At 33.7% G+C, this 25,954-nt stretch overlaps 4 protein-coding genes across 7 annotated transcripts in view; 1 reads left to right on the forward strand and 3 right to left on the reverse strand.

Moving 5' to 3' along the window:
• Window positions 1–227: 227 nt before the first annotated feature.
• LOC101212464 (circumsporozoite protein) lies at window positions 228–1,700 on the reverse strand. Its single transcript, XM_004139465.3, has 3 exons — window positions 1,497–1,700; window positions 1,279–1,363; window positions 228–1,195 (listed from the first exon to the last, which is right to left on the reverse strand). Exons 1-3 carry the CDS (start codon window positions 1,512–1,514, stop codon window positions 414–416), a joined length of 885 nt encoding a protein of 294 aa, XP_004139513.2. The 5' UTR covers window positions 1,515–1,700; the 3' UTR covers window positions 228–413.
• A 2,802-nt stretch (window positions 1,701–4,502) lies between these two features.
• Window positions 4,503–7,170, forward strand: LOC101214066 (WEB family protein At1g12150). The gene is made up of 3 exons (XM_004139551.3): window positions 4,503–4,741; window positions 4,840–5,085; window positions 5,230–7,170. Exons 2-3 carry the CDS (start codon window positions 4,909–4,911, stop codon window positions 6,733–6,735), a joined length of 1,683 nt encoding a protein of 560 aa, XP_004139599.1. The 5' UTR covers window positions 4,503–4,741; window positions 4,840–4,908; the 3' UTR covers window positions 6,736–7,170.
• A 39-nt stretch (window positions 7,171–7,209) lies between these two features.
• Window positions 7,210–11,616, reverse strand: LOC101214309 (phosphatidylinositol/phosphatidylcholine transfer protein SFH1). 3 transcript variants are annotated; one of them, XM_031890140.1, is made up of 12 exons: window positions 11,598–11,616; window positions 11,334–11,400; window positions 11,176–11,204; window positions 10,143–10,226; window positions 10,008–10,061; window positions 9,838–9,915; window positions 9,545–9,598; window positions 9,386–9,445; window positions 9,212–9,307; window positions 8,936–9,037; window positions 8,697–8,777; window positions 7,210–7,960 (listed from the first exon to the last, which is right to left on the reverse strand). In XM_031890140.1, the coding sequence occupies exons 2-12, from the start codon at window positions 11,386–11,388 to the stop codon at window positions 7,643–7,645; spliced, it is 1,011 nt and encodes a 336-aa protein (XP_031746000.1). In that variant the 5' UTR covers window positions 11,389–11,400; window positions 11,598–11,616; the 3' UTR covers window positions 7,210–7,642. The 3 variants fall into 3 exon arrangements, with proteins under 3 accessions (XP_031746000.1, XP_031746001.1, XP_011654745.1); XM_031890141.1 differs by lacking the exon at window positions 11,598–11,616 and adding an exon at window positions 10,665–10,840 and having other exon boundaries at window positions 11,334–11,588; XM_011656443.2 differs by lacking the exon at window positions 11,598–11,616 and having other exon boundaries at window positions 11,334–11,591.
• Window positions 11,617–22,374: 10,758 nt separating this feature from the next.
• The window catches only part of LOC101214549 (sister chromatid cohesion protein PDS5 homolog A), a 34,822-nt gene continuing 31,242 nt past the window's right edge, over window positions 22,375–25,954 (reverse strand). For both annotated transcript variants that reach the window (XM_011656465.2, XM_011656467.2), the window contains exons 27-33: window positions 25,093–25,144; window positions 24,875–24,961; window positions 24,728–24,765; window positions 23,884–23,946; window positions 23,651–23,805; window positions 22,964–23,382; window positions 22,375–22,877 (exon numbers count right to left, since the gene is read on the reverse strand). In XM_011656465.2, the coding sequence (XP_011654767.2) occupies window positions 22,836–22,877; window positions 22,964–23,382; window positions 23,651–23,805; window positions 23,884–23,946; window positions 24,728–24,765; window positions 24,875–24,961; window positions 25,093–25,144 (856 nt within the window). In that variant the 3' untranslated portion in view covers window positions 22,375–22,835. The remainder of the gene's footprint in view (window positions 22,878–22,963; window positions 23,383–23,650; window positions 23,806–23,883; window positions 23,947–24,727; window positions 24,766–24,874; window positions 24,962–25,092; window positions 25,145–25,954) is intronic.

Genomic DNA, 25,954 nt, shown 5'->3' on the forward strand with positions numbered 1-25,954 from the left:
TTTCTTATGCTCTTTTTTTTTAGTTTAATTAAGAGTATCTATGGGTCAGGAGATTCTATCTTTTTTAGTTTATAAAAAAAGACTATTAAAATAAATGCAAATATACATTAACATAAGTAAAAAGAAATACTCTTGAAGCTAATATAATTTTGTTATCAAGGAGATGGTAGAAGAAGTTGAATTCATATAAACGTCAAAAATGAAGTTATGGTAACACAAAGCAACAATTAATCTGGTCAGAAGTTGATCACAATCTATAATTTTGAATAATCCGATCTGATTACATTATTAAAAAAAATTACATGGGATTACACATCCAAACTTTTATATTTTGACACATATAAGTGTGTGTGCAAGAACTTAAAGATTATTATTATCATATAATGAACACCATTCACAAAGTGACACGTGTCTTACATAACAATACACCCACTTGCATTTTCTTCATTAAGATACTCACAGTGGCTAACGTAACAGGGCCTCCCTCCACCGTAACTATCGTAAATAGGCCTTCCAGAAGCACACCCATCGCAACATGGGCCTGGCCCACCAAACCCACTATAACATGGGCCCCCACCCCTCCCTTCATGGCACTGCCTACAGCACACCCCAATAGGGTAACCGGGCGGATAACCCGGAACCGGCACGCACATATTGACCGGGTACGGCTCCGGTTGAACCGGCACCGGTATGGGAACCGGGGTGGGCTGTGGGACGACTACCGGCGGAGGATCCACCTTCTTTGGAGGCGGAGGGTTCGCTTTCGGGGGTGGTGGGTCAACCTTTTTGGGCGGAGGAGGGTCCGCCTTTTTGGGCGGAGGTGGGTCCGCCTTTTTGGGCGGAGGTGGATCGGCTGCCTTTTGGGGCGGAGGAGGGTCGGCGGCTTTACTGGGTGGTGGTGTGTCGGCCTTTTTGGGGGGTGGGGGATCGGCTTTTTTGGGAGGCGGAGGATCAACCTTTTGAGGTGGGGGTGGATCAGGTTTTTTGGAAGGGGGAGGATCGACTTTTTTGGGTGGTGGAGGATCGGCGGGCTTGGGCGGAGGAGGCTTGGGAGGTTCAGGCTCTTTGATTTCAATGCTTTTAATAACCCCACATCCCTTACAACAAATTTTATCTCTAAGCTTCTCAGGATTGCAACAAACCACCTTGATAATCACAAGGTTTTGCTTTTCATCATAAATCTGGTCTCGAATTTCTGTTGTTGAAAAGAAGAAAATAAATTTTAAAAATAATCCATTTTGAGAAAGAAAATTAAAAGAGAAATAGAAAAGAACTCACGTGGGAATTTGCAGAGAACTTTCTTGACTTTCTTGTAGCAACGATCACACTGCAAGTCCACTTTAAGCATCATGACCACAACTTTCTGCAAAAATAATAGTTTAAAAAAACAGAGGATATAAAACTCAAAAAAGAAGTGTATGTCGATCAGAACAGAAAATGAAAAGGGTTGCATGAGAATTATGTGAAATGAGTTCGTCCATGAGAAGAATAATGACCTTGCCATCGTCCGCCATGGATGAGTCTGAGTTGCTGTGTTGGGGAAAATGTCGGCTGTACAGAAGAGAAGAGAAAAAGAAAAAGGCGCAATGAATTAGACCCAAATGGCATCTGATTCAGAGAAGGCGATGGTAGTTAGAGGAAAGAGATATCCAAACACGTAACCATCATTATAATTGTCGTTATGTATAGATGGGATTTCGATTGGGAATAGGGATTTGTGATTTCTTCACTTCTTTTTTGGACTTTGGGTTTCTAATTATAAAATTAATTAACCACTAAATTATACACACCTTCCTGTTTAAATTAGTATATATCAAACATTAATTATATATAGGCATGGTTTCAAGTTTGAAAATTTTCAACATTCTATTTTCAACTTTTTCTTTGGTGATATTGAACAAACCCCACTACCCCAACTTAAGACATGGATTTACATCTTCTTTTACTAAGATGTGAGTCTTAACCACGGGTTAGTATTTTAAACCTTAGAATAGTCATATTCTAAGAAAGTAACCATCAACTTATAAACTCATTCTTTTTTCTTTTGGGTTAAGAAATCATGTCAGTTTAAGATGGTTAAACATGACATAGTATAAATTAAATAATATATTTAAATTTTATTTTGCTCCTACACTTTTAACTTTAGATCATTTTGATTAACTTAAACTTTTTAGAATGGTATTCATTTTCAATTGTACTTCATTTTTAGGGATTATAATAGTCTTTTTTTTCATTTTTACGTTTGAAAGAGGGTAATGAATTAAATTTAAAAATACAAATATTAAAATAAAAATTTTAAACACACAAACTATAAACTTTGAATCCTACACCCTATACATTTTAAAATTAGAACGAACCTTAGATCAGAAACGTGTGAATCATACAAGTACTTAAACCTAAAAAATACAAATAATTTGATTGATTAATATTTGTATGAAATTGATACATCAATCTCATATACATGTGCTCCAACCTTCAACGTCAAATTGCCCCCACACACCTTCCCATCCGTTTCTATCACATCTAACTCATTAACCAATTACCAACTAACAAAAAGAACCCAAAATATATATATTTTTATTTTTTAAAAAAAGAAGAACCTTATAATTTAAGCAACTTTAATAACTCATCCTTTTTCTCATATTTTTATAATTTCTTTTTACGAGTTTCTAGGAATCGGGTCTTGATTCCATTTATTAAAGAAGAACAAAAAGGGTTTTTAAAGATGGACGGCTAGTTAGTCCGTAAGTTTGTAATTTATTAAGTATGATCACTTGAAATATAAGTTTATGGTCTCAATTAATTAATGTTTCGTAAACTTTTTTGAAATAATTTTGTCATTATTTCTACTATTTTTCTTCTATGTACCTTGAAAGTTACAACTGTGAAGAACAACAACAGTAACAGTGACAACAGCAAGTACAATGAACAGTAGTAAACAGCAACCACGAATGACAACTGCAACACAAAAACAATATAAACGTATGACTGAGTCGCGAAACACGCTCTCTTTAAGATGTTTTGCAGCTCTGCTAAATAATGTGCTAACAGAATAGGTGTCCCGTCGTCCCTAGGATAAAACAACCTCTCGTATATAATTGACTTTGCACAGAAATCAGCTTGCAAAAATAAAGATCACTCAAAGACAGACACGGTGTTGGTGTTTATGCTGGGGAACTTTTCTTGAGAGAATTTTTGAAGTAGTGTTTCTAATTTGATGTGTGTTCATACGTTAGAGAACTCACCTTAGCCACAAGATCGGTCTAAAATTCTTAGAACGTTGAAATAAATTAAAATACAAGAAATTAAGGCAGTGAGGAAGACTATACATAGAGAGCAGGTGGAGGCGTCCAAACTTCAAATGACCCTGAAATCATGACAAAATGCATTTATAATAGTTGGAGTATTGTTGCACGTCGGAAGGCCACACAGTTGTGGTCTAGTCATGCTTCCGCAGCCCCAAGCGCCCAAAACTGTGTTCATTTGATAATGATTCTGTTTTAGAGCGTCGAACAAAGCGCAACTCTATCTAGCATCAACTGAGCACCTCAACTTAATTTTGACAGCTTTGATTTGTTACGTTCGTAACGCTCGATTCTACCTCTAAAAAAAATAACATATTTAAACACATTAATTCACTAATAATGATCTTGAATTAAGCTAAGGAAACTTGCACTTTTATAGTACTAAGAATCATAAACATTCATTTAATTGTCTCTTCATGGTAAACTTCAAATTTCTGCCCATTTTCAATAAGAAGATGTTAGTGGGTATGTCACACCCACCTATCCCTCCATAATTTGTTCCTTAATTTTTATATATTGTTGCCGTAACTCTTTTTTATGAAAATTCTAAATATCCTTATTTATGTCGGGTTTGTTAACCATTTGGTTTTAGTTTTTTATATTTTAAAAACTAATTAAACTTACAAACACACCTTTCAACGTCTTAATTATTTTATTTTGTTGATATATTTATCCAACGTTTTTTTTTTCAGGTTTTTAACTTCATATGTATTGCACTAGATTTCCATTTTTTTTCAAATCCTTTATGTATTTGATTTTGTTCTTCTTCTTTCTAATACTATATAAATTATATATTTCATGACAAGGTTCACGTGTCGTGGTTAAAGGTTTCAAGAATTTAATTTCTTGGAGTGATGTATATAGACATTAGGGTTAAAGTTGTTTAAAACTATCTAAAATTTTATATTAACTTTGAATGTGTTAGTTGAACGTTGATCAAATTGAAATAATTATTCAGTCTTGTTTTATTCCATTTTTAGATTAGAAGATGATGACTATTAACCACAAATTAATTTGTTTAGTTAATTATTGACAACTGAAGAAACATTTTAATCCACAAAATATTTTGTTTGGTGAGTGCATCATGTTAACGCCATAGATGAACTTGCGGTAATAGAGAGTTCTTGGGAATTTGAGAGTCTTAACCTATAAATAGATATATTGTTATTTTAAACTTCTTGAGAATTCAACAAGAAGGATAAATTTAGGGAGCATTTGCCTCCCCATGGGGGTTTTCACCAAAGTTGTTAAGGAGTTGTTTTTGTTGATTGCTAATTATTTATAATGAGTTTCATGTTGAGATTAGTGTTATCTACATTTGCTTTGCATTGAGAATCTAAACCACGTATTGAAAGCTCATGAGTGTGTGCATCAAAAAGTAAAGCGATCAAGAAATGAATTGGGGAACGGACAAAAGAAGATCACTATAAATATTGGTGAGGTTTTTACTTATCTATCACGAATTATTTTCATAGTCTATATAGAAGTTGAATTTGTAATGTAAATATTCCTCATCATTACTTTGATTGGATAGGTTTGGTGGAACGATTTTATAAGTGAACAGATCTCAAGGAAGGGTCGATATAAATACATATATAGAAGAATGGCAAACGTTCGTATAAAAGATCAACAAAAAGGGTCGCCAAAGGCGGAGGTGGGAGAGATAGACACAAGAGCACCATTTCAATCTGTGAAAGCTGCTGTTAGTCTATTCGGAGAAGTTGCTGTTTCTTATAAAGATAAAGGCACCATTAAAAAGACCAAACAACTTTCTTCTGAGGTATCTCTTACCTTTTCTTTTTCTAAATTTGGTTGCATAACTATTTTATTTTAAGTTTCATGTTCCTTGTACAAAGAAATACAGACCAGGTATCAATTTGTATGGAATGGAAAATTAAGAGATTTTTTCTCATCCTCCAAACAGAATGTGTTGGAAAAAGAAACACAACTTTTGTTGGCTCAGAAAGAGCTTAGCAAGATCAAGCAACAGCTCCAAAGTTCTGAATCCACCAAATCTAGAGCGCTTTCTGAGCTCGAAAAGGCTAAGCAAACACAGGAAGATCTCACGGCCGAGCTCTGCTCTGTTAACCAATCTATGAAATCTGCTATGGATGCCGCTGAGGCTGTCAAGGTCCAAGCCAAGAAGCTTGAGGTTGCCAAATCACAAAAGGAGACTGGCCGAGGGAGCAACTGCGCTTGGAAACAGGAGCTTGATTATGCGAGAACTGAGTACACAATCATTGTCGCTGAACTCGATGCTTCCAAGCAAGAGTTGACAAAGATCCGACAAGATTTTGATGCGGCATTAGAGGCAAAATTGGCTGCGTTCCAGCTTGCTGCTGAGGCACAACGATCGGCAAATCTCAACAGCGATCGATTGGTTGAACTGTCGAAGCAAATTGCTGCAATGCATCAGTCAATTGAACAACTTAAACACGTTTCCATGGAAGCACAACAAGACCAGGTTAAGATTCTGGCAGAGAAAGGAGCACGTTTCAATGAGTACAAGACTGCCCGGGAAGAAGCTGAGAAGAATTTGATGATTCTCCAAAAAGAAATTGATCCTGAGCTGACTATTTCTCTTGAAGAAAAGCTTAAAGAAACAACTGCGGAGATCGAGGTCTTGCAAGAGAAGATGAAGGAGGTCCATGCTTCTGAAATGAGTACTGTGAGAGCTCTGACTATTGAACTCAACGAAGCCACGAGGACTCTGCAGAAAATTTCTGAAGAAGAAAGCTTCCTACGTAGCTTAGTTAATTCATTAAGACAAGAGGTGGAGAATGTGAAGAGTGAGAGAGAGGAACTACATAAAAAACTTGATGAAGAAGAAAAATTGTTAGATGCTAAAAGAGAGCAGAGTTTGAAGCTCCAACAACTTCAAGTTGAAACTGAAACTTCAAGGCAAGAAGCTAAACAGATGAAGCAAGAAACAGCCGAGCTTAAGCGAGATGCTGAAGCTAGTAGATGTTTCACAGAGGAATCGGTGATCAAACTGCAGATTCTACAGAAAGAGGCAGAAGAAGCAAAAGAAGCAGAGAAGAAAGCCCTTGAGGAAATGAAGAGCATGTCTGGAAAACATAAAGATGATTCAGGTGAAAGTTTGGAGCCTACATCGCAAATCAAGTTGACCGTGGACGAGTTCGAATCACTGAGCAGAAAGGTCAGAGAATCCAAAATGTTAGCAGAGAAGGAGGAGGCAATCAGCACTGCCGAGGTCGAGGTAATCAGTGCTAGGCAAAGCGAAGTATTGAAAAAGCTAGAGGCAAACTTAAAAGCAATAGAGGAGATCAAGATAGCAACAGAGATGGCATTAAAGGGTGCAGAGATGGCAGAGACAGCAAAAATGGTAGTGGAAGGTGAACTCCGGCGATGGCGCCAGGAGGAAGAGAAGGTGGCACCTCAAGTTACTTCTGGACATATTTACTTTTAGCTTTGAAAACCACAAGTACTAAAAAAGTAGGATTAGAAAACTAAGAGGGTCAAAGTTGCTTCAGAATCTAAAGCTAAACCTGATAATCAGAGCATCTTGTTGGATGATCTAAAACGTTGGGTTCTTCTTCAGCATGGAAGCCAGTCAGATTTTGCCATCATCAAAATGGGTGGCATAGATTTAAGCATTAAACCTCAACTTTTATCACTCGATAAACTTGAGCAATTATGTACATTCAGACATCAATCAATGGCTGTAAAATGAAAGAACACAGCAGGTGCAAATTCAAGCAAATTATATTCTCGATGCTAAAAGGGGTGGGCTGAAAGAAAGAGAACCCATCAAACAAAAATGAAGCTTCTTCATGTTATACTCAAGTTGCAAACAACTGAATTTATACCCAATAACATAATGGGGGACAATTACAGTAAAATATCTTATCTGATTTTTTTTTTTTTAAATACTCCATTGAAAAAGATGTAAATAACGCAAGCTATTATATTAAGAAAATATTTATTACATTATTAGATATCTAGAAATTTAGTAGACAACAACAGCATTTCAGTATATATGAAATGGCTTGTGCAGCAAGAAAACTAAAGAACAGTGACTACAGGACAAGTACATTCATTGCATGCCTTATCTAACTAGGAAGGAACTTGACTGCTTAGCCAGCCTATAAGTGAAATTACATACAATATATTTTCATATATGTGGATTTCTTGGGAACTAATGCCAACTGCAAAAATGAGTAGTAGTACATTAGCCATTTTGTGTAATACCATTGGCAGGGCTTCCAATATGAGCTTTCAGCTCAGCAGCCTTCAATATCATGAAGTAATGAAGAGTCAGCTTCTGTTGATTCAAACTGAAGAAGGCATCATCATCTCTTCTATTACCTCAGTCTTCAAATTTTCAGGCTGCCTAGGGAGTTGGATAATCCGTTTGACTTCCCGTTTGCGTTCCCATACTTGTGCAACTCTAACTCAATGGTTCTGGCAATTTCAGTTCCTTCTGCCCCTGGTTCAGGTAGACTCACATGAACAGATCCCTGTTTGATCGGTCTTGAAGATTCCTGAACTGCTTGTTCCTTGATATGGTTGTAGAGTTGTTGATGAAAGGAATGGTCTAAAGAATAGCAATTTTCAGCACCATCAGATGAATGGCGTGATGATCCCGAGCCTTCTCTTTTGCAGAAGTGTGGTAGAGATGAATAGTCCATTATCTACATGAAGCATAAAAACCAACCTTGTTATCAAACAAGAATAAATCAAAGGCATCGAATCACACAAGTGGTATATAATTCGAACTTAGTTCATTTTCATAGAAATTAAATCCATCTTACATCAGACCAGTATTTTGACAAGTTACAACTGAGTAGCATTTGTAGCTTGGTTTGCTAGCTTTAGATTACTACTGTAGTTTCAAACTATTTACAATCATTTACAAGTGTTCCAATTTAATCTATGTACATGGGTAAATCAAATAACTTAAAGTTTAAATCTTGGGAACGATGTAAATTGCTTGGTGATGTACCTATTACTATTCTTCCAAAAGTTAATAATTCAATCTTTCCTTCTTATTGTTAAACGCAAAATATAATAAAAATTAATACTCTCTTGGTTTGAATTACTGCTATTTAGGAGATCTGTGGTCTCCGTGGCAAGGACACCATTTTACGTTTGCATTTACAATTTGAGTTTTGGAGTTGCCTTAGTGTACTTTTTTTAGTTGTTCGATTTCGTGGTTAGCTCCACTTGGCAATTAAATTTTAGGTATTTTGTTGGTTGAATTTTATGTTATTTCTTAGTTAAATTTTAGAGATTTTCTACATTGGTTTTGAAGAGGATGTTTAATTTTCATCACTGATCAAGTTTGGATTCGAGTTATACAAGCCTAATAATTTCAGAACAAATAATTTTTTTACAATGTTTCAGAACAAATAATCAAAATAAGCTTACCTTGAGCAGTTCATCTCTTCCACTACCTGATAAAACTTGTATTTTTTTCCTAGTCCTTTCCTGCAACAGAGGCTTAACTACCTGCAAGGTATACAAGTTAAAGGCAAACATGAGATACCTTCCGTTTTTAACAGAATATAGAAATATCTTTAAGTTAACCATTCAGAGAAGTTCAGTTAAAAACTTTCAAGTAGAATATTTGGGACTATAAATATACATATACACACATCTACACTTACCTTCCAACAAGATGAAAATATGTAAGGGACATTTACTATGAAATACGTATTTGTCTTCTCTGGATAGTTCAAGTCGTCAATGGTTGATATGATTGTCAATAACTGCAAAACACAAGTACAAGTAGAGCTGAATATGGAAGAAATCTCAAGTTCCACAAAAAAGAAAAAAAGAAAATAAAAATTGGATCGGGTTGTAAAGAAAAGTTATGTTAAGCTCTGAATCATTGTTTTGCAGAAGAAATTAAACTCAAATGTTAGAGGCCAAAATGTTTTTACCTTGATTTGGCTCAGCGCTGATAGTTTTAAACCAGTCATGTCTAATACCTTCACGCAAGTCGTAATAGGTTGCCCATACTTTTTCGATGCAGAAGGCTACAAAGAATTTAAAGATCAACAAATTGACAAAGGAAATATAGATAAGAAACATAGGTCCATATCCCTATAACTTACCAAGATTATGCGATCCCGATATTCATTGATTTGAATGTGGGACTGCACATAATAATTAACCTGTAACAGAAACAAAAGAGGAATAAAAACCTAAATATGACAACTCTGTGATGATCATTTATCAGCCCAAAACTACGCATTTTCTACAACAGTACTCACAGATGCTTTGTCAAATGTGCTCAGCCCCACACCAATGGCAAAGACTGGTAGGCCCTAGAAGAAAGAAAACGGGTTTCGATAAGGAAAAGAAAATAAGATGGAAATAGCAAGAACAAAAAATGCTAGATTGTATTAAGTTTCCTTCAAAGTCGTTTATGGTTGTTTTCACTACTTTTAAAAAATTGATAATGCACCTCTTACTCTTGGCAAGGTCTTGAAGGAATGCAACACAAAGTGAGTTTCGAGAACCAAAGCCTAATTGCAACCACTTGAAGGATATATAGTACACATACCTCTCTTGAATAACCCGAAAGTCCTATGAGCTGAGAATCACGAACCGCTCTGTAAACATCGACAGGAAGTATAGGTTTCTGTATAGGAAGAGCAATGGATGGTACAGAAAGAACTCAGGGGACAATTGAGCATGCAGAAAGCTCGGGGATTAAGCAGAATAAATACTTACTGTTAGCATCATGTCGATTGCATTGTCTACTCGCCAGTTTAAACAATCTACCAACTGCAACATCAGACAGGATACATCAAGATGAGCACAACATATGGATCAGTACTTTAAGAATATTAGTATATCGTGTCTAACCATTTTGTGGGCTTTGCTAACATTCCATTCCCGCGCCTTGAGAAATCGCTCCAAAGTTTCGGTTAGATAGCCTTGATGAACATTCTGCAACCATACAGAGAGATCATCAAGAGCTGTTGGTAGTGAATAAAAATAGCTAAATAAGCACACACTATTCATCCTGAGAAATAAAAAAATATGAGAGAGGAAGAAAAAGCTAATCACATATTAAATCCATCGAAAACTGGATAAGTTCACACACTATTCATCCTGAGAAATAAAAAAATATGAGAGAGGAAGAAAAAGCTAATCACATATTAAATCCATCGAAAACTGGATAAGTTCATCAGAATCGTTAGCAGTCTGAGTTCGATCCAATAATACACCCAAACCCCAATTTCCCTTTCTTTCACATGAATAACTTATATTAGTTCCACGAAGCAAATTCATTTCTAGCTGCATTAAGCCACTCACCAACTAAGCAAAGCTCAACTAGTTTAGGAATAGACATTTGACCAAGAGATCAGAGATTCAAATTCTCACCCTCAAATATTGTTGCACTCCAAAACTTAGCTTTAATCTACTCAGAATCAATTGGAAAGAGATCAATGAATTCCATTAGTAGCCAAAACAATCCCGAATCAAATGTCAACAAGGTCAGCAAATTGCTGAATAGAACCAGCCGACAGGTCTCCTCCTCACCATGTAGCTTCAAACATCTTACATATCGGTAAATTAGCTTATTGTATTCCATTTTACCAGAACCATCCAAATATTTTCCAAGTTTTAACTCACTAATCCCTCAAAACAATAAATCCCAACCAGTGACGATTGTAACTTGGGGTCAACAAAGAGAGTCCAGAAAAGAAGATTTAACCTTCCCCATCTTCAAAAACATGGAATTATGGGCAAAACCCAGAAACCCACTTCAAGAACAAGAAAAACAAAACTAAAAAAGAATAAGAACAAAAGCAACAATGAAGCAGTTGGAAGTTGAAAATGGTAGAAAACATACAGATCGGACCCAAAAACAGAGGATAAAGAGAATGCAAACCTGAAAAGTGCATTTCAATCGCTCATCAACTGTGATTAAACAAAATAGCAAAGAGAAAAAGGGGGTGAATGAGAGAGGAAGAGAAGGAAAAATCAAAGAGGAGCTCAAAAATAGCAAAAGCTGAAGAGTTCGAGAAGAAAGAAAAAGTAGAAGCTAACCCTGATCCACCAAAGCTCGGAGCTGCCGGATCGCCTCCTCAGAACCGATCCCCATTTGTTAGTTGTTCTTCGGTGGGAAAAAATCCAGGGGGAAAATCAGAATGCTATATACCACCCACCAAAATTGAAAAAAAAAAAAAAACAAAAAACAAAAACTTCGATTTTCGTTCTTCACTCGATTTTAGTTGTAAATAGTAAAAAGAAATAACAATTAAAAATATATAATATATGAAAATTGTGCTGTGAATCGTGAGTCGTTCTTACATGATTTTAAATACAGATGAGAAATACCGTCGTTTGATTATAAAGAAGAGGGACCGAACACCGAAAGAGAAAGGGAAATGCTGGCGAGTGGTCAAACACAACAAGTAGGACCCACCCAACTCCAAGTCCTCTCTCTCTCTCAATTTCGTCAAACCACATACCCAAACTCAAATTTCTAAAAATAGTAGATTTTACTCTATATTTTCAACCCATACCAAATTCTCCCACAGATACTCATTCATATTGATATCAATTCTATCATTAATAGAATCTAAAATTTTATTATAATTTATAAATATTTTAATTTATTTTGCTATTTTTAAAAAATACCTCAAAAAAGCTATTTTTGTTTTATGTCTATTTCCAAAATTTAATTAAATTTCAAGGAGAAATAAATTTTTATACCCACCTAACACGTTTTTCTTATTAAATAGGGAGTTTGCAACATGGTAACCAATTTGTTGATATGGCCGAAATTTTAAATTTTGAATTTAGTTAAATTTGCATTTTCAACAAATTTAAAGTAAATCAATTGTGCATTTTCTTTAGGGTTTTTCAAAATTATAACTAAACGCAACAATATTTATATTATATAAAACAATTTTGAAAAAGAAAAAAAAACTCACGTTGACCCATAATCTGAAATACCAAAAATATCAATCAACATACGATTGATCGGCCACATGCTTGCTTAATATTGTTCTAAATAATAATGATACAAGATTGTGTATATCATTTTAAGAGATGAGGAAAATTGCTTCAAATTTAAACGATCGGATATTAAACTCTAAACAATGGCAAGAAAGCTACCTACATAATCAATTTTTAGATTATACACGATCGTGTAGTTCAGTTTAGACGATGGAAAAAAAAAACTTCAAATTTAAATGTTTGGATAATAAACTTTAAACGAAGGTGATAAAGCTTCAAATATATTCTAAACAATAGTTAGATATGTATGCACGATCGTTTTATGTAAGGATAAACGATTGTTTTGAAAAGCACAATAGAAACCATGCCCGACATAATACCATCCAATTTAATGCGATATAAAAAGGTGAATCCTTTTCTTTAGAATTTTTCTCTTCGTCACACTGCTTTGTCTTCTTCACATCATTTTTGTCATACATCTTCTTCAATCGTTCACTTCCACCTACCTTCTTCAACCAAACTTCTAAAATTTTTCTTCATCTTGTTCTTCCACGTAAGTTCTTTACTGATATTTCGTTCGTTGCTTAATATTTCGGTTCCACAACCAAATCTATCTCCATTTATTTTCATCTTATTTCATCTATATTGATCTATCTTCGGTACAAAAAGGTTTGGATATATCTTCATTTCATTTAATTTAATAATCACTCTTATTCGATGTAACTTAACCCTAATTTTCTTAAATAGATGGTGAGCAAAAAGAAAACAACATCAACTAACAAAGCAATTAAATCTAAAAGAAGGATGGAAGAAAAACAAATGAAGAATGAAAAAAAAAAAGTGAAGGTAAATAACAAAATAGAATGTCAATGTCTATCTGTATAGTGCTTTATCTTTGTATATATGTGTATATTTTTGTCTATATTTGTCTATCTTTGTTTTATCTTTGTAAATGTCTATCTATGTCACACTGCATCCCGAAGCACCTCCTTACTAAGCCCGAGATGTGGCGTGAGGCCGACCAACATTGTTCTTCTTCTAACAATGCCTATCAATGCTACTTAACCTGTAACTCTTAGTTATCTCTAATCAATAAACTTAGACACAAGATGCAAAAATAAAAGTCTAATTTGGAAACAATCATTTAAATCTTTTTACTAAACAACTTCAGGTTTACCAAATATTTGGACAACCCGTTCAACAATCTTATATAGACGAAATAAGTTCAGAGTCTCAATTAGACAATACTATTTTCATAATTCAAAACAAAACTCTTATACTAGTCTATTACACACAACAACAATCAAGTCTTCTATTAGTTTAGTTACAATTTAGCATTGAACAATTTAAAAGCCTACAGGCGAATGCTTTAACAGGCGTCAGAACCACGATCTCTATAAAGGAATTAAACATTGAAAGGATAAGTTATGAAGCGTCGTGAGTGACAACTTTTAAACAAACATGCTTACTGAAACAAATAGGCAACATATATAATATAATCTTATGAAGTACTTTTCTAGGCGAATATTTCTAGCAAAGCAACTCATAGCTTAGAAGAAACTAGTTTGACTTTACTATGTTGTGGTAGAGCATGCCCGATATCCCCAATGTCTTTCTTTCTAACTTTAACTCTACAATGTAGTGGGACATGCCCAGTACTCTCATCGTCTTTGTCTTAGTGGGACACGTCTGACACTCACGACCTCATCATTGTCATGGAGTATACTCAACATCGATAACGAAATAACTTTTTCTTAACTCTACGATGTAGTAAGGCACCCCCAGTACTCACATCATCCTTGTCCTAGTGGGACACGCCAGACACTCACGACTGCATCGTTGTCATAGAGTATACTCAACATCGACAACTAAATAACCTATTCTTAAGTCTACGATGTAGTAGGGCATGCCCAATACTCTCATCATCCTTGTCGTAGTGGGGCACGTCCAACACTCACGACAGCATTATTGTCATGGAGTATTCTCAACATCGACAAATAATCTTCTCTTAACTCAATGATGTAGTAGGACACACCCAATACTCTCATCATCCTTGTCATAGTGGGGCACACCCGACACTTACGACCACATCAGTGTTATGGAGTATACTCAATATCGACAACGAAATAATCTTCTCTGTGCACATAATATCATTTTAATCTTAGTCTCAATCTCAATCATGTATCAATATTGCTCTTAGAAATATAAAAACAGCTAATCATGTTTTGCCCTGAACTGTGGAGTCAATGTACATAAGTATTCAACTAATTGATTTAATTCAACCAAAATTTTTCGAAAAGATTTAGCACCGATGACTTTTGAAACTTCTTCCTAAGGCATGTATATGGATTGTTGTATGTCTACCAATTCACCTCGTAAAGTCTTCAAAAATTGATCATCATAGTTGTAGGCAACACGATAATTTTTTTCTTGACAAAACATTCTCTCTAACTAAAAAGCATCATACACACTCAACTCACTATTTGTTCGTTTGGGAACACTCATTTGCACACAAAAGCTAGGCTATTTGGAAAGGCAGCTATTCAATATAAGCAAGACAAGATTTATGAAGGCAACCACGAAAAGAACAAAAAATGAAATGTTCAAACAAATAAGGAAAAACACAATTTTCGGATGAAACTAAATACATAAATTGATTTTCATAGAAGGTTTTAGGCAATGAATTTGATGAACTACCCTTCTTAGAAGTTGAAGATAAGTGACAAATCTAAATGTTTGTTGAAGGGAACAAAGTGAAATTCTGTCATTTGCAAGGAGAAAGAAAATGAAAGATAAAAATGAAGTTTAAAAGTTTGAAATTTTTCAACAATTAATGATAGGAAGGTGCAAACACATGATCATGCAATTGATCTAATTGATCTAAGGAATGGTAGAAACATAGAAAGAATTATGATGAAATTAAAAACTAGAGTTAAAAATTTGCAAGAAAGAAAGATAGAATCAATCCTAGAGTAGGTCACAAAGATGTAACATATGCTCTGATACTAAGAATGATACAATCCAAGAATCAGAATTGAATCAAATAAAGAAGTTGAAAATATGCGATGCTTGGAAGTTAAAGAGTTGTTTGAGCAACTCAAAAGTCATAAAATTAAATGTTTATTAAGGAATTATGTATTTATTTAATGTTATGCGGTTTTATTTTTCATAGTAGTTGAAAGGGCATAAAATTAAATGTTGTTACCTTTCATTTAATATTTTAATTAGTATAAATAAGGTTGTAATTTTCACATTTAAAATAAGAATTTGAATGAATTTAATCTGAAAATTCTAGAATGTAGAATTTTCTTCTCGTGTGTTCTTGTGATAGAATGTATGAATATTTGGAGCATTCAAGTGAGAACTGATCTGTCTTACTTGTAGAGTGCTTTAAAGATCGAGCGTTCATGGGAGTTTTTAACTTCATCTAATCTTTGGTTTCTAAGATCACCCAGGTAACTTCAATCTAGCCTATCCTAGGGATTGAAATAAAATTGATTTTGGGGCTGTTAGGATTGTGTTCTTTGAATCTTGTTGTTTAACTAGTTCTTAGGTCCAATGCCCAGGGGTTTCACATCATTTGGTATCAGAGCTTTTGGCTCTAGATCGGGTATATTTTTCCATTATTGCAATATTTATTCTCTTATTTTCTTGATTTCCATTTTTTCAAGTGTTCTCATCACATTCCGTCGACTATATAAAATCTCAAAAAAAAAAAAAAAAAAAAAAACAAGTATCACTTTCAGTCCTAATTTTACAATCTCATCTGCTTCAATGTTTTAAATCTGTTTGCTCTGCAACTTTGTTTTCTTTAAGGTCTTCTAGTTAAATTTTCTTCAATGTTAAATGTTGTCATTTTGAAAATTTGTAAAAGTTAAATGTTGTGATTTGAGAGATTTCATGTTGAACTTTGTTGTCTATGAATTCAAGTGCAAAGAAGATGACTACCAGAAGCTACATTCGAAAGAGATCCTTTAGATTTGAGGACAAATCTTTTTGAAGAAGAGGAGAATGATATGAACCAAGAAATCATAATTGAATCAAATAAAGAAGTTGAAGAGATGTAATATGCTTGAAAGTTGAAAAGTTATTTGGACAACTCAAATGTCATAAAATTAAATGTTTATTAAGAAATTATGTATTTATTTAATGTGGTTCTATTTGTTAGAGTAGTTTTTTTTTTTTTTCTTTTGGAAAGGTATTGTAATAAATGTGGGTGGGAAGATTTGAACCCAAGACCTCGTCTACACGTATATACGTGTGTTCTGAGCTCATGTTGGTTTTATTATAATAGTTGAAATGACATAAAATTAAATGTTGTGACCTTTTATTTAATAAATTAATTAGTATAAATAGGGTTGTAAATTCCACATTTAAAATAAGAATTTGGAGCATTCAAGTGAGAATTGATTTGTCTTACTTGTAAAGTTATTGATTTGTCTTACTTGTGTGTTCTTGTATATCTTTATGTTATTGCAATATGTTCTCTTATTTTCTTGATTTCCATTTTTTTCTAGTATCTCGTCACATTTTCTCCACGACATAAAAAAAAGATCACTTTCAGTCTTAGTTTTACAATTTTGTTTTCTTCAATGTTTTAGACCTAGGTTTGATCTACAAATTTGTTTTCATCAAGATTTTCTAATTCAATTTCCTTCAATGCTAAATATCGTCATTTTGAAAATCTATAAAAAAAAAAAAAAGTTGCAATTTGAGAGATTTTGTTATGATTCCCTTCCGCTTCCATACTCGTATTTTCATCACAATAAGCCTCTCATTTTAGGAGTAACACCGGGTGGATAGCTGGCACATAAGGTGCAAGACAAAATTCACTCCTACCCGCTTTAAGGTTAATAGATAGGTTGTTATCTAAAAGACTGAATCCAAGTCTTGAACAAGTGGTCCCATCCTCTCATTGGCCTGAGAGGGATTCAATTTATAGTTTGGACCTTAAACCAATTGTTTAATAGTGGATTGGTGGGACTTAAAAAACAAGATGTAGTCTCGAGGGTAAAACAATATTTTAACCTTACCGAGATTACGAACAACCTGTGAAGAATTAACTTACTAATCATGGTTATATCAGATGGATACAAATATATCACAATGAGGGGAGTGCAACTACGTGACTTTAGTGGAATGACCCATTAGTTAACAAATGTTGATTCGCTCGGTCTAAAGGGGTTTAACCAGTTAATTTTTGTAAGACTCGTGCCTGAAATGGAAGGGTCAATTGGGAATATGACTTTTCAAAGAAATGAGTTTTGAAAAAAAAAAAATGTTTTTGCCAACATGAGCTTAGTTTAATTGACACATGTATTTAACCATGGACAAGTGGTCCTAGGTTCAAATCTTCCTACTCCTAAATTTAATTAAAATCCCATTAAAAAAGTGTTTTTTTGAGGAGTTAAGCATTGAAGTTAGGCAATGCGAGGAAGGATGTAGGCGTTTTGGTGCTAGAAAAATTCTAGAAAACTTCCTAATTGTACTTAATGTATAAACCTCAGACCGAAGGAAAGTTTGAGTTTCTTTGAAGGGGCTTGAGAGGTAGGGCTATGAAAGAGTTAAGATTGGAAAATTTAGAAGGTTTGAATTTCTTTAAAGGCTTGACAGGTAGGACTTTGAAAGAGTTAAGATTGGAAGTTTGTTCAAGATGTGTCATTAAATGCCCAAGTAAATGCATAAAAAATAAATCCCAAGGTAGTCTCGAGTAAATCTTAAGATTGTGGCAGAACGAAATGTAGGTCTGAAGAATTTTAGAGTTGAATCACAGACAGTCATACGGAATTCCAAACAAGATTGAAGATAGAGAGTTCATCGCAGGACAATCTTGGTGCTTAATTAGATCTAAAAGAAGGAAAAAATGCTTAAAAAGTGTAAATCTCGGGGTAAATCTTGGTGCTTGCACTACAAGAAATTTGGCCTTTGATATCGGTTTAAAATCGATATTAATGGTATTTAGTGTCGGTTTGCAACCATTTCAGCCTAGATTGTCTGACCAAGATTTGAAAGAAAGAAAGAAATCTAGGGAGTCTCAGGCAATCTCGAAGTCAAGTTCAGCCTTAGATTGGATGAAGAGAAGCAAGACTAAGAAGATCTCGAGCCATCTCGAGGATGAGTCTAATCGAGCTTGAAGGTAAAAGAGAAAATTGGAAGGATCTCAGAGCAAACTCAAGGTTGTGCCGACTGAGAATGGAGACCAAAATGGTTTATTAGTAAGCTCAGAGTGGTCTCGAACCTATTCCAACCGAGAGTATTGTAATTTAAGTGTTCGGTGAAGTTGGATTCCAAATGTATAGTCATGCAAAGATTTAAATTTCGACAAGCCAGAGGTGTTAAAGGAATTTCCACGCAAAGGTTAAGATTAAATAAGTAACTTCAAATTAGGATTTCTTCCTTTTTATCCTAGCATTTTGGCTGAAGTTACTCCCAAATGTTCGTAATTTGAGTATATTTTTAGATTGAGGCTGCTAATTTAATTAGAGCAGAGGAAAGTGAAGTTTGAGCTAAAATAAATAGAAGGGTTATTTTTTAGAGAAGCCTGAACAGTCTTGATTCCAAGAGAGCTACAGAACACATCTCGTGGAGTTTTTGTCTAAGATTTTGAGCTAAAAAAGTTAAGATATTGCAAGTAACTTTGTAGAAGAAAGTGTTCACAAATGAGTTGCTTTGATTGCTTCTAAGTTCAAATAAGACGTATAGGGGGGCCTCCAATAGATTTTCACTAAGAATATAAAACTTCAAATCACGATTATTGTTGAACTCAAATGAAAGAGCTTCATTTTTCACTTTTATCTCATATATGCATCTTATCGTCATGTCGAACTTTTGTAGGGTCAACTTTTGCAAAGTCATATAATTCTGCCTGTAAATCTTTATGTGTTATTTATTTACTGACAACAATGTCTTTTAACACGCCTCCTTCGTATTTTCTTCGTCCCTCATCCCATGTACCATCGTAATGCACTAAAATCTGAACATGTGACATCCTTAAACCATCTTAAACTTTTTAGTTCCTGCAAAAATTGATTTGAAGTTAGAATTTGACATATCACATAAAAGATGTATGCCTTATTTTGGGAGAATAAAAGACAGTAGCTAAAAACGAAATAAAACATGCATAGTCGCACCCTATATAAGTATATGACTAATTTAACCTTGAGCATTTAAAGTTTGGTAGATGTAAGATGTTTACGAGATTGTGAGATACAAAAAACAGTAGTTAAAAGCACCCTAAGAACAAGTATATAATTCATTTGAGATTAAACATTTGAACTTAAGAACGTGCGAAATGTTTGCGAGAAGAAAAAAAATAACAAATAACTTGCTCACATTTTTTGAAACAACCCTAAATTAACTTGAAACAATTAAAAATCATGTATAGTTTAGACAATTAAGATTTAGAAAAAAGATATAGATATTTATGTGTATATATATAACACAACACATTTTAGAGGAAAAAATAACAAAAAAAAGTTCTATTAAAACACACCACACCCTATGGGACGTAAGTACAATTATTTAATTTTACCTTCTCTTCAACGTAAAACAACACGTAAAGAAAAAAAAAAAAACCATTCACCATTCTTCTCCTATGTGAAAAGGTTATGAACTTTTCCACTGTTAGTTCGGTGTCATTCATCCTCTTCTCCGGTGAACGTCTCACGGGATGTGATGTGTTTTAATAAAACTCTTTTTTTTTTGTTATTTTTTCCTCTAAAATGTGATATTTCACTTCCAATTTGGTTTTCAAAATCAATACTAAAATTAATTCATTTCTCCATTCTTAGCCTTTTTTTTGGCAATTTCTCAAACATTTTTCTCTAACCAATCCAAAGAGACCCTAAATTCAATTAGAGTTTATTTCACAAATATTTTAATTATAATTTTTATATTTTGAAAATGAGGCCTATAAACCTTTGTTCCACCCCAATATTTCTTATATTGTTACCCTTCTCAAAACCCAAATTCACTTTTGAAAACTAAAATAAAATTGTTTTCATTTTCTAAATTGACTAGTAATTTGACATTTTCTTAAGAAATATAGGAAGCATCGTTAAAGAATATTGAAGAGAAAGATCTAACTTTCACTTTCACAAACAAACAAATAGTTGCCAAACGTGGTCAAAGTAATCAATTTGAACGAAGACTCTCTTTACAACTGATTTTAACTATTTGAATGAAGACCGTCTTTAAACCTATTTTTTACATACTTAAAATCACTTTTCAAAAAATCTCTATAAATTGGTCTTTCAAGTATCACTAATTTTCTTTTGATAATGTCTAAAGCTTATCATTTTTCTCTCACTATTCAAATTTTAGATATTTATTATAATTATTATAAAATAAATGTTATGAATAGAATACGTTTTGAGTAAGGGTGTTTTAAAAAATATAACAAAGCAACCAAATATTTACAAGCTCAATCAAAAATACCAAAAATATCATATGCTTAATTGGCACCTAACTCGCCTAATGTATTTGGTAAACTATTGTTTAGATTTGAATATTTTTTCTACACAATCATTAGATTAGGCTCTAAACAATTTTTATCAAAATTTAATACACGATCATTTACATTTGGGTATTCTTGGAACATGATCGTTTAAATTTGGGTATCTAAATCTAAACAATTTTTTTCAATATTTTTTATGCACGATCATTTAAAATTGGGGAGACAAATCTAAACAGTTTTTTTCAAAATTTTTGGTACATAATCGTATAAATTTGGGTAGCCAAATCTAAATGATTTTTTGGTATACCATTATTTGAATTTTTTACACGATCAAATATAAACGATTTTTTTATAAAAAAAATGGTACACAATGGTTTAAATCTGGGTGGTCAAATCTTAACGATTCTTTTCAAGATTTTTTTTGTATACGATCGTTTATATATTTGGTACACCATCATTTAGATTTGATCTTTTAAATTCAACCAAATAACAATTTGAAAAAGAATAAAAAAAGTGCACAATAGTTTAAAAAAATATATAAAAAAGGTTGCAGAAAAAGAGAAAAAGACAGATGGAAAGGAAAAGAAAAATTGCAAAAGAAAGAAGTTTAAAATGAATGATAAACATAAATATCTTTTTAAAAATTTGTAGAAGGGGAGAAAAAGAGGATGAAAAGAAAAAAACAACAAGATAAAATTGGCCAGCTTGGTTTTTTTATTTTATTAACGACGTAAATATTTTGTCGGTTATTTATTATTATTTTTTTTTTTTGTAAGAATTGACCTTTTTAGTATTTTTTTGATGAATTTAGAACCACACACAATAACTAAAAAAAATCACTTTTATATATTTATAATCTCTCTTAAAAATCTAAACCAAACATAAATTCGATCATTTAAAAAGGGTGTTTTAACCTTCTATTTCAATGTCTATCCATATATATTATTGATAAATTTTATAAATATTTTAATTTATTTTACTATATTTTATAAGTAGTTCATTTTACTTTTAAAACATCCTTTCAAACATTTTACTTTTAAAATATCCCTTTAAAACTTTTAATTTAATATATGACAGACTTTATTTAATAAATTGAAGTTATTTAATAAGATCTTTTTTATGACTAATATGTATATAATTTTTTTGAGAAATTAATTGCACCATCACTTTTTTTTCATAGAGCTCCTCTTCCATTGGTTTCTATATTACTTATTTTTCAGGGTCGAATGATTATTTACTTTTAAATTTGTTAATTTTATAATTTAGAAAATGATTATTTACTTTTAAATGTGTTATTTTTGCAATTTAGAAAATACAGTGAAATAGACACTATTATCAAAAATATTTTTGCTATTTTTTTTTGCAAACATCTCTAAATTTTTACTAAAAAATGTCAAATAAAATAATAATTTATTAGATAATTAAAGATTAAATCTAAGAACAGATGAATACAAGATCGGAAGTTTGAAGACTTGTTAAGACACTTAGTAAATTGAGAGCAAATTAAACAATGATGGAAGAAAAACGCATTAGACGGTTGGAAACTAGAATAGACATTAATATACAGGCAATTCAACAAAAGGAAAAGAACTACAAAAATCCAAGCAATTGTTTAGTCTGTTTTCCCCTTTGACAATGAAGGAACTGAAAACAAAAAAGCAAACGAGAAAAAAGATCAAAAGCAAATGAATCATTCTTGTACTGACAATTCAACCATGAATACATTATCTATAGTAACATGTATATTCATACTATACATGTGGCACTTTTTAACATATAAATCAGAAAGGTCATCAAAAGGCACTGAAGAAAAAAAAGAAAAAAAAGCATCATACGAATATATGCAGAAGACCTAATCACCTATCCCCTAAAGCAAAAACTATTAATCCTTAATATTTTGGTTCCCTAAAACATAAGAATCTGTGACTGCTATGTTACATTCTACATGTAGCTGCTACGAAGCAACTGGGTCAGTATATTCTATTTGTCACATTTTTTCGCTTACCTAAACTGGCACCCACTTGGCACCTATGATCCTGTTCAGCAGCTTACTTGGAATCCTGTTCATAGCCATAGGCCATTCAAAATTATTCCACAACTATACTAGGTGACCGAGCAACTCTGAACGTGGTTCACCTCAAGCCTCGTTTTCCTGCTCGATGCTTCCACTTGCTCTGCAATTGATGGAAAATTTGTGATATAAGCTTAACGAATTTAATTTGTTAATTATAAGGCTAGTTACTGATTAGATATGACTTACAAGAGGCTCGTCGTCAGAAAGTTCATCAACCTCGCCTTTCTCCTCCTCCCCAGGACTACTTTGTTGTTTGAATCTTGTCCCTTCATTCTTTCCAGAATCGGAGTCATCATCGCCAATGTTCTCTCTTGAACTTGACTCGTCAGCTTCCCCGTCTTCATCAGTTTTTTCTCTTGCATTATCAGCATGTTGGTCAAAACTCTCAACATCTTCAACAAGTTCATCCTTCTCTTCTTCATCGTCAGCTTCAGGCTTCTCTTTGTGATCATCATCAGCATCGGGCTTTTCTTCTTCATCAGATTCCTCGATATGGTGATCTCCTGCACCTGGTCCTCTTGAGTCTGACTTGATTTCCCTGTCAGACTCCTCTTGGTCTGTGAACTCCTTGTCCACATTCTGTGTGTGCTCCCCTCCAGAATCACCTGGGAGGTGACGTTGAGGTCTCAGAAAAACCGAAAAACAAGTAATATTTGCAAAACCAGTGACTTGCTTTTACTAAAATGTTCTGTTCAAAAAATGTATGAATAAATCATAGCGCAACCACTTTCTTCGAACATCCCAGGAAAAATGAACATCAACTCAATATTGTAGAAATGATGATGCATAAACAACTTACTACTTTTATCGTAAAAACTACATGGTAAAAGGGTTATATGGAAGAGTTTCAACATGGAAAAGAAAATGTTTTACCTGAGTCCACTTCGTCATAAACATTAGACCTTTTGGAAGTTCCAGGGTTTGTAATGTCTGAACTCCCTTTCTCGCCAGCATCCGAAAATTTTAATTTTGATGCACCATTTTGACTATGCTTTAAATTTTTCTTTGGCGTCCTTTTTCCTTTCGTTCTGGAACACAGAAAAACTTCATCCAAGTGCCTTGTAACAAATAGAAAAGAAGCAATATCACTACCATCGGTCACTTACATTTTAAATGGTTTTTTAACTGAACATGAACCACCGGAATCTTTATTCTTCAGTCCAAGCGTACTGCAAAAGAATTTCAAACACATGAAGAAAAGGGCATTATATAGTGTGCTAGAGGCAGAATAAAATCTAGATGTGCACCCACAAAGTAAACACTCATTCACTGTGTTCATTCCCATGGGTTACACTCAAAGAGAAGCATTAGATATAAAACTGAAAAAAGTTGGAAATGGTGACAATATCAAATTTTGGAGACTCCTAGGTAAATGCAGCTCCTTTAGCTCTGATCCCCTAAATTTTATGACCTCGTGAATTAGATAATTAATGAGCTTTTTTCAGGTTCAAAATTTGATAAAGGCCCTTAATTGACGAGAAAGTTCTAGAGTATGCTGGTTAGATGAAGCGTGTGAAACTCTCAGAGATTTTGGTCTCTAGATTTCAGAAGAATTTTGATTTGATGCACTCCTCAACCGTTGGACATCAAAACCAGCTTTCAGAGATTACAAGACCCCATCAAAAATCTAATATCCCAGAGAGTTAAGTTTTCTCGTGTCACCATATCTCCAAAGAATCAATACTTTATTTTGAATAACTAAGTGTCAGAGCTTTGCTCTGGACGCCCGGGAGAAGCCGTGCCCACATCAAGGTCCACACCCAAAAAACATTGAGTGTTTTTCTTTTTGGTCCTACGACTCGCTTGCTTCAAGGCCCACCCCTTGAAGGCCTCCAAACAATCAATACTTGAGATAAGCATTTAAATAATGATCTTGGAAACCAATAAATCATAGCATCTAAAAGTGATCTGATGAAAAAATGAACCGAACTTCCAAGAGGTAGAACTTACACTTCGAGGGAAGGAAGACTCCTGGACAGTTTTAGTTTCTGTAAATGACAAAATGAAAAGATCATGAGAATCTAATTAGCTTCTGATAAAAAAAAATGGTCAAGCAATCTAAGGCAATATGAAAGACATGGGCAAAAAGACCCATACCTTTGAAGTCTTGTGATCACTGTCAATGACCTCCCACCGCTCCTTCTCAAGTCTGAGAACTTCAACATCTCCATCATCATATAGTATCTTGTATATTAAAGTCGTTGAATGAAAATTATAAGGAACTTTGCCAGGAGTTAAGCACAAACAATTGGCTTTGTCAAGCACCAAGAACCAAAAGAAATCAGGGAATGAAAGGGTAAGATGGTGCAGCTTACCACATGTTTTCTTTTTATTGGGTCATAAGATTTCACTGTGCCTTTATAGAATCTGAAATTTTTAAATAATGATGTACATCAGAAACATGATGATAGTAATATGACTTCACAAAATAAATCCAATACCAGAATCAGTCTTAAAAAGATAGTGTAGGGGGACTTCAGTGATTATAATAATTCTCAAAGCAAACAAGAACAATTCAAAATACATAAAAATAAAATAAAAATAATAAACAGACTTGAAGATAATTTGTTTCCCCATTTCCTTTCTATTCAAAATATATTAAACAAGAGAAGTGACAAGCGCAAATCACCACAGGTCGCATTCACATAAAGCCCCTTCAACTAAGCAGAACTATTGGTGCGTGTGTGGACTGTGTTGTGGGGGTCAAAGAACTTTATATAACACTACCACAGAACCCAAAAATAATTGCCTCCAGCCCTGAATCTTTCGAAACATCAACGAAAAAGAAAATAACAGTATGTAGTGAAACTTGAGAATGATGTCATAATCGCACTTTCACAGAGCTCACAAAGCAACAGTGGCACTAGCTCTAACCCCCAGCTATATCAGCCAACTCAAACTGAGAATGCCAACAGCACGACGGGACAAATCGCAACCTCCAACCACATTTTGGGAAAACAGTTTTCAGAACATGGCGTTGGAGAAAAGGTTTTGAAAAAGGTTAGTAAGCAATTGAGAAAACATTCTTTGTGGGCTTTCTGGCATATAATATGAGATATACCATGACTTAATAAGCGTATAATCAGGGTAGGGAGGATGATAACTAGTCGTACCTTAATAGTACGCCTTCTATCATGAGAAAACATGGGAAATGGCAACAAGCCACTTGCATGAAAA

The sequence above is a fragment of the Cucumis sativus genome, chromosome 1, assembly GCF_000004075.3.
Source record: "Cucumis sativus cultivar 9930 chromosome 1, Cucumber_9930_V3, whole genome shotgun sequence".
Classification (NCBI taxonomy): Eukaryota; Viridiplantae; Streptophyta; class Magnoliopsida; order Cucurbitales; family Cucurbitaceae; genus Cucumis; species Cucumis sativus.

Excerpts from the sequence above, each read along its gene's own strand:
- LOC101214309 (XM_031890140.1), bottom strand. The coding sequence starts at position 11,388 with ATGGGGATCGGTTCTGAGGAGGCGATCCGGCAGCTCCGAGCTTTGGTG. Across the intron at positions 9,446-9,544 it reads GCACATTTGACAAAGCATCT|GTTAATTATTATGTGCAGTC; the intron begins GTGAGTACTGTT and ends TTTCTGTTACAG. Across the intron at positions 9,038-9,211 it reads CAGCGCTGAGCCAAATCAAG|TTATTGACAATCATATCAAC; the intron begins GTAAAAACATTT and ends TGTGTTTTGCAG.
- LOC101212464 (XM_004139465.3), bottom strand. Across the intron at positions 1,196-1,278 it reads AGTTCTCTGCAAATTCCCAC|AAATTCGAGACCAGATTTAT; the intron begins GTGAGTTCTTTT and ends TTTCAACAACAG.
- LOC101214066 (XM_004139551.3), top strand. The coding sequence starts at position 4,909 with ATGGCAAACGTTCGTATAAAAGATCAACAAAAAGGGTCGCCAAAGGCG. Across the intron at positions 5,086-5,229 it reads CCAAACAACTTTCTTCTGAG|AATGTGTTGGAAAAAGAAAC; the intron begins GTATCTCTTACC and ends TCCTCCAAACAG.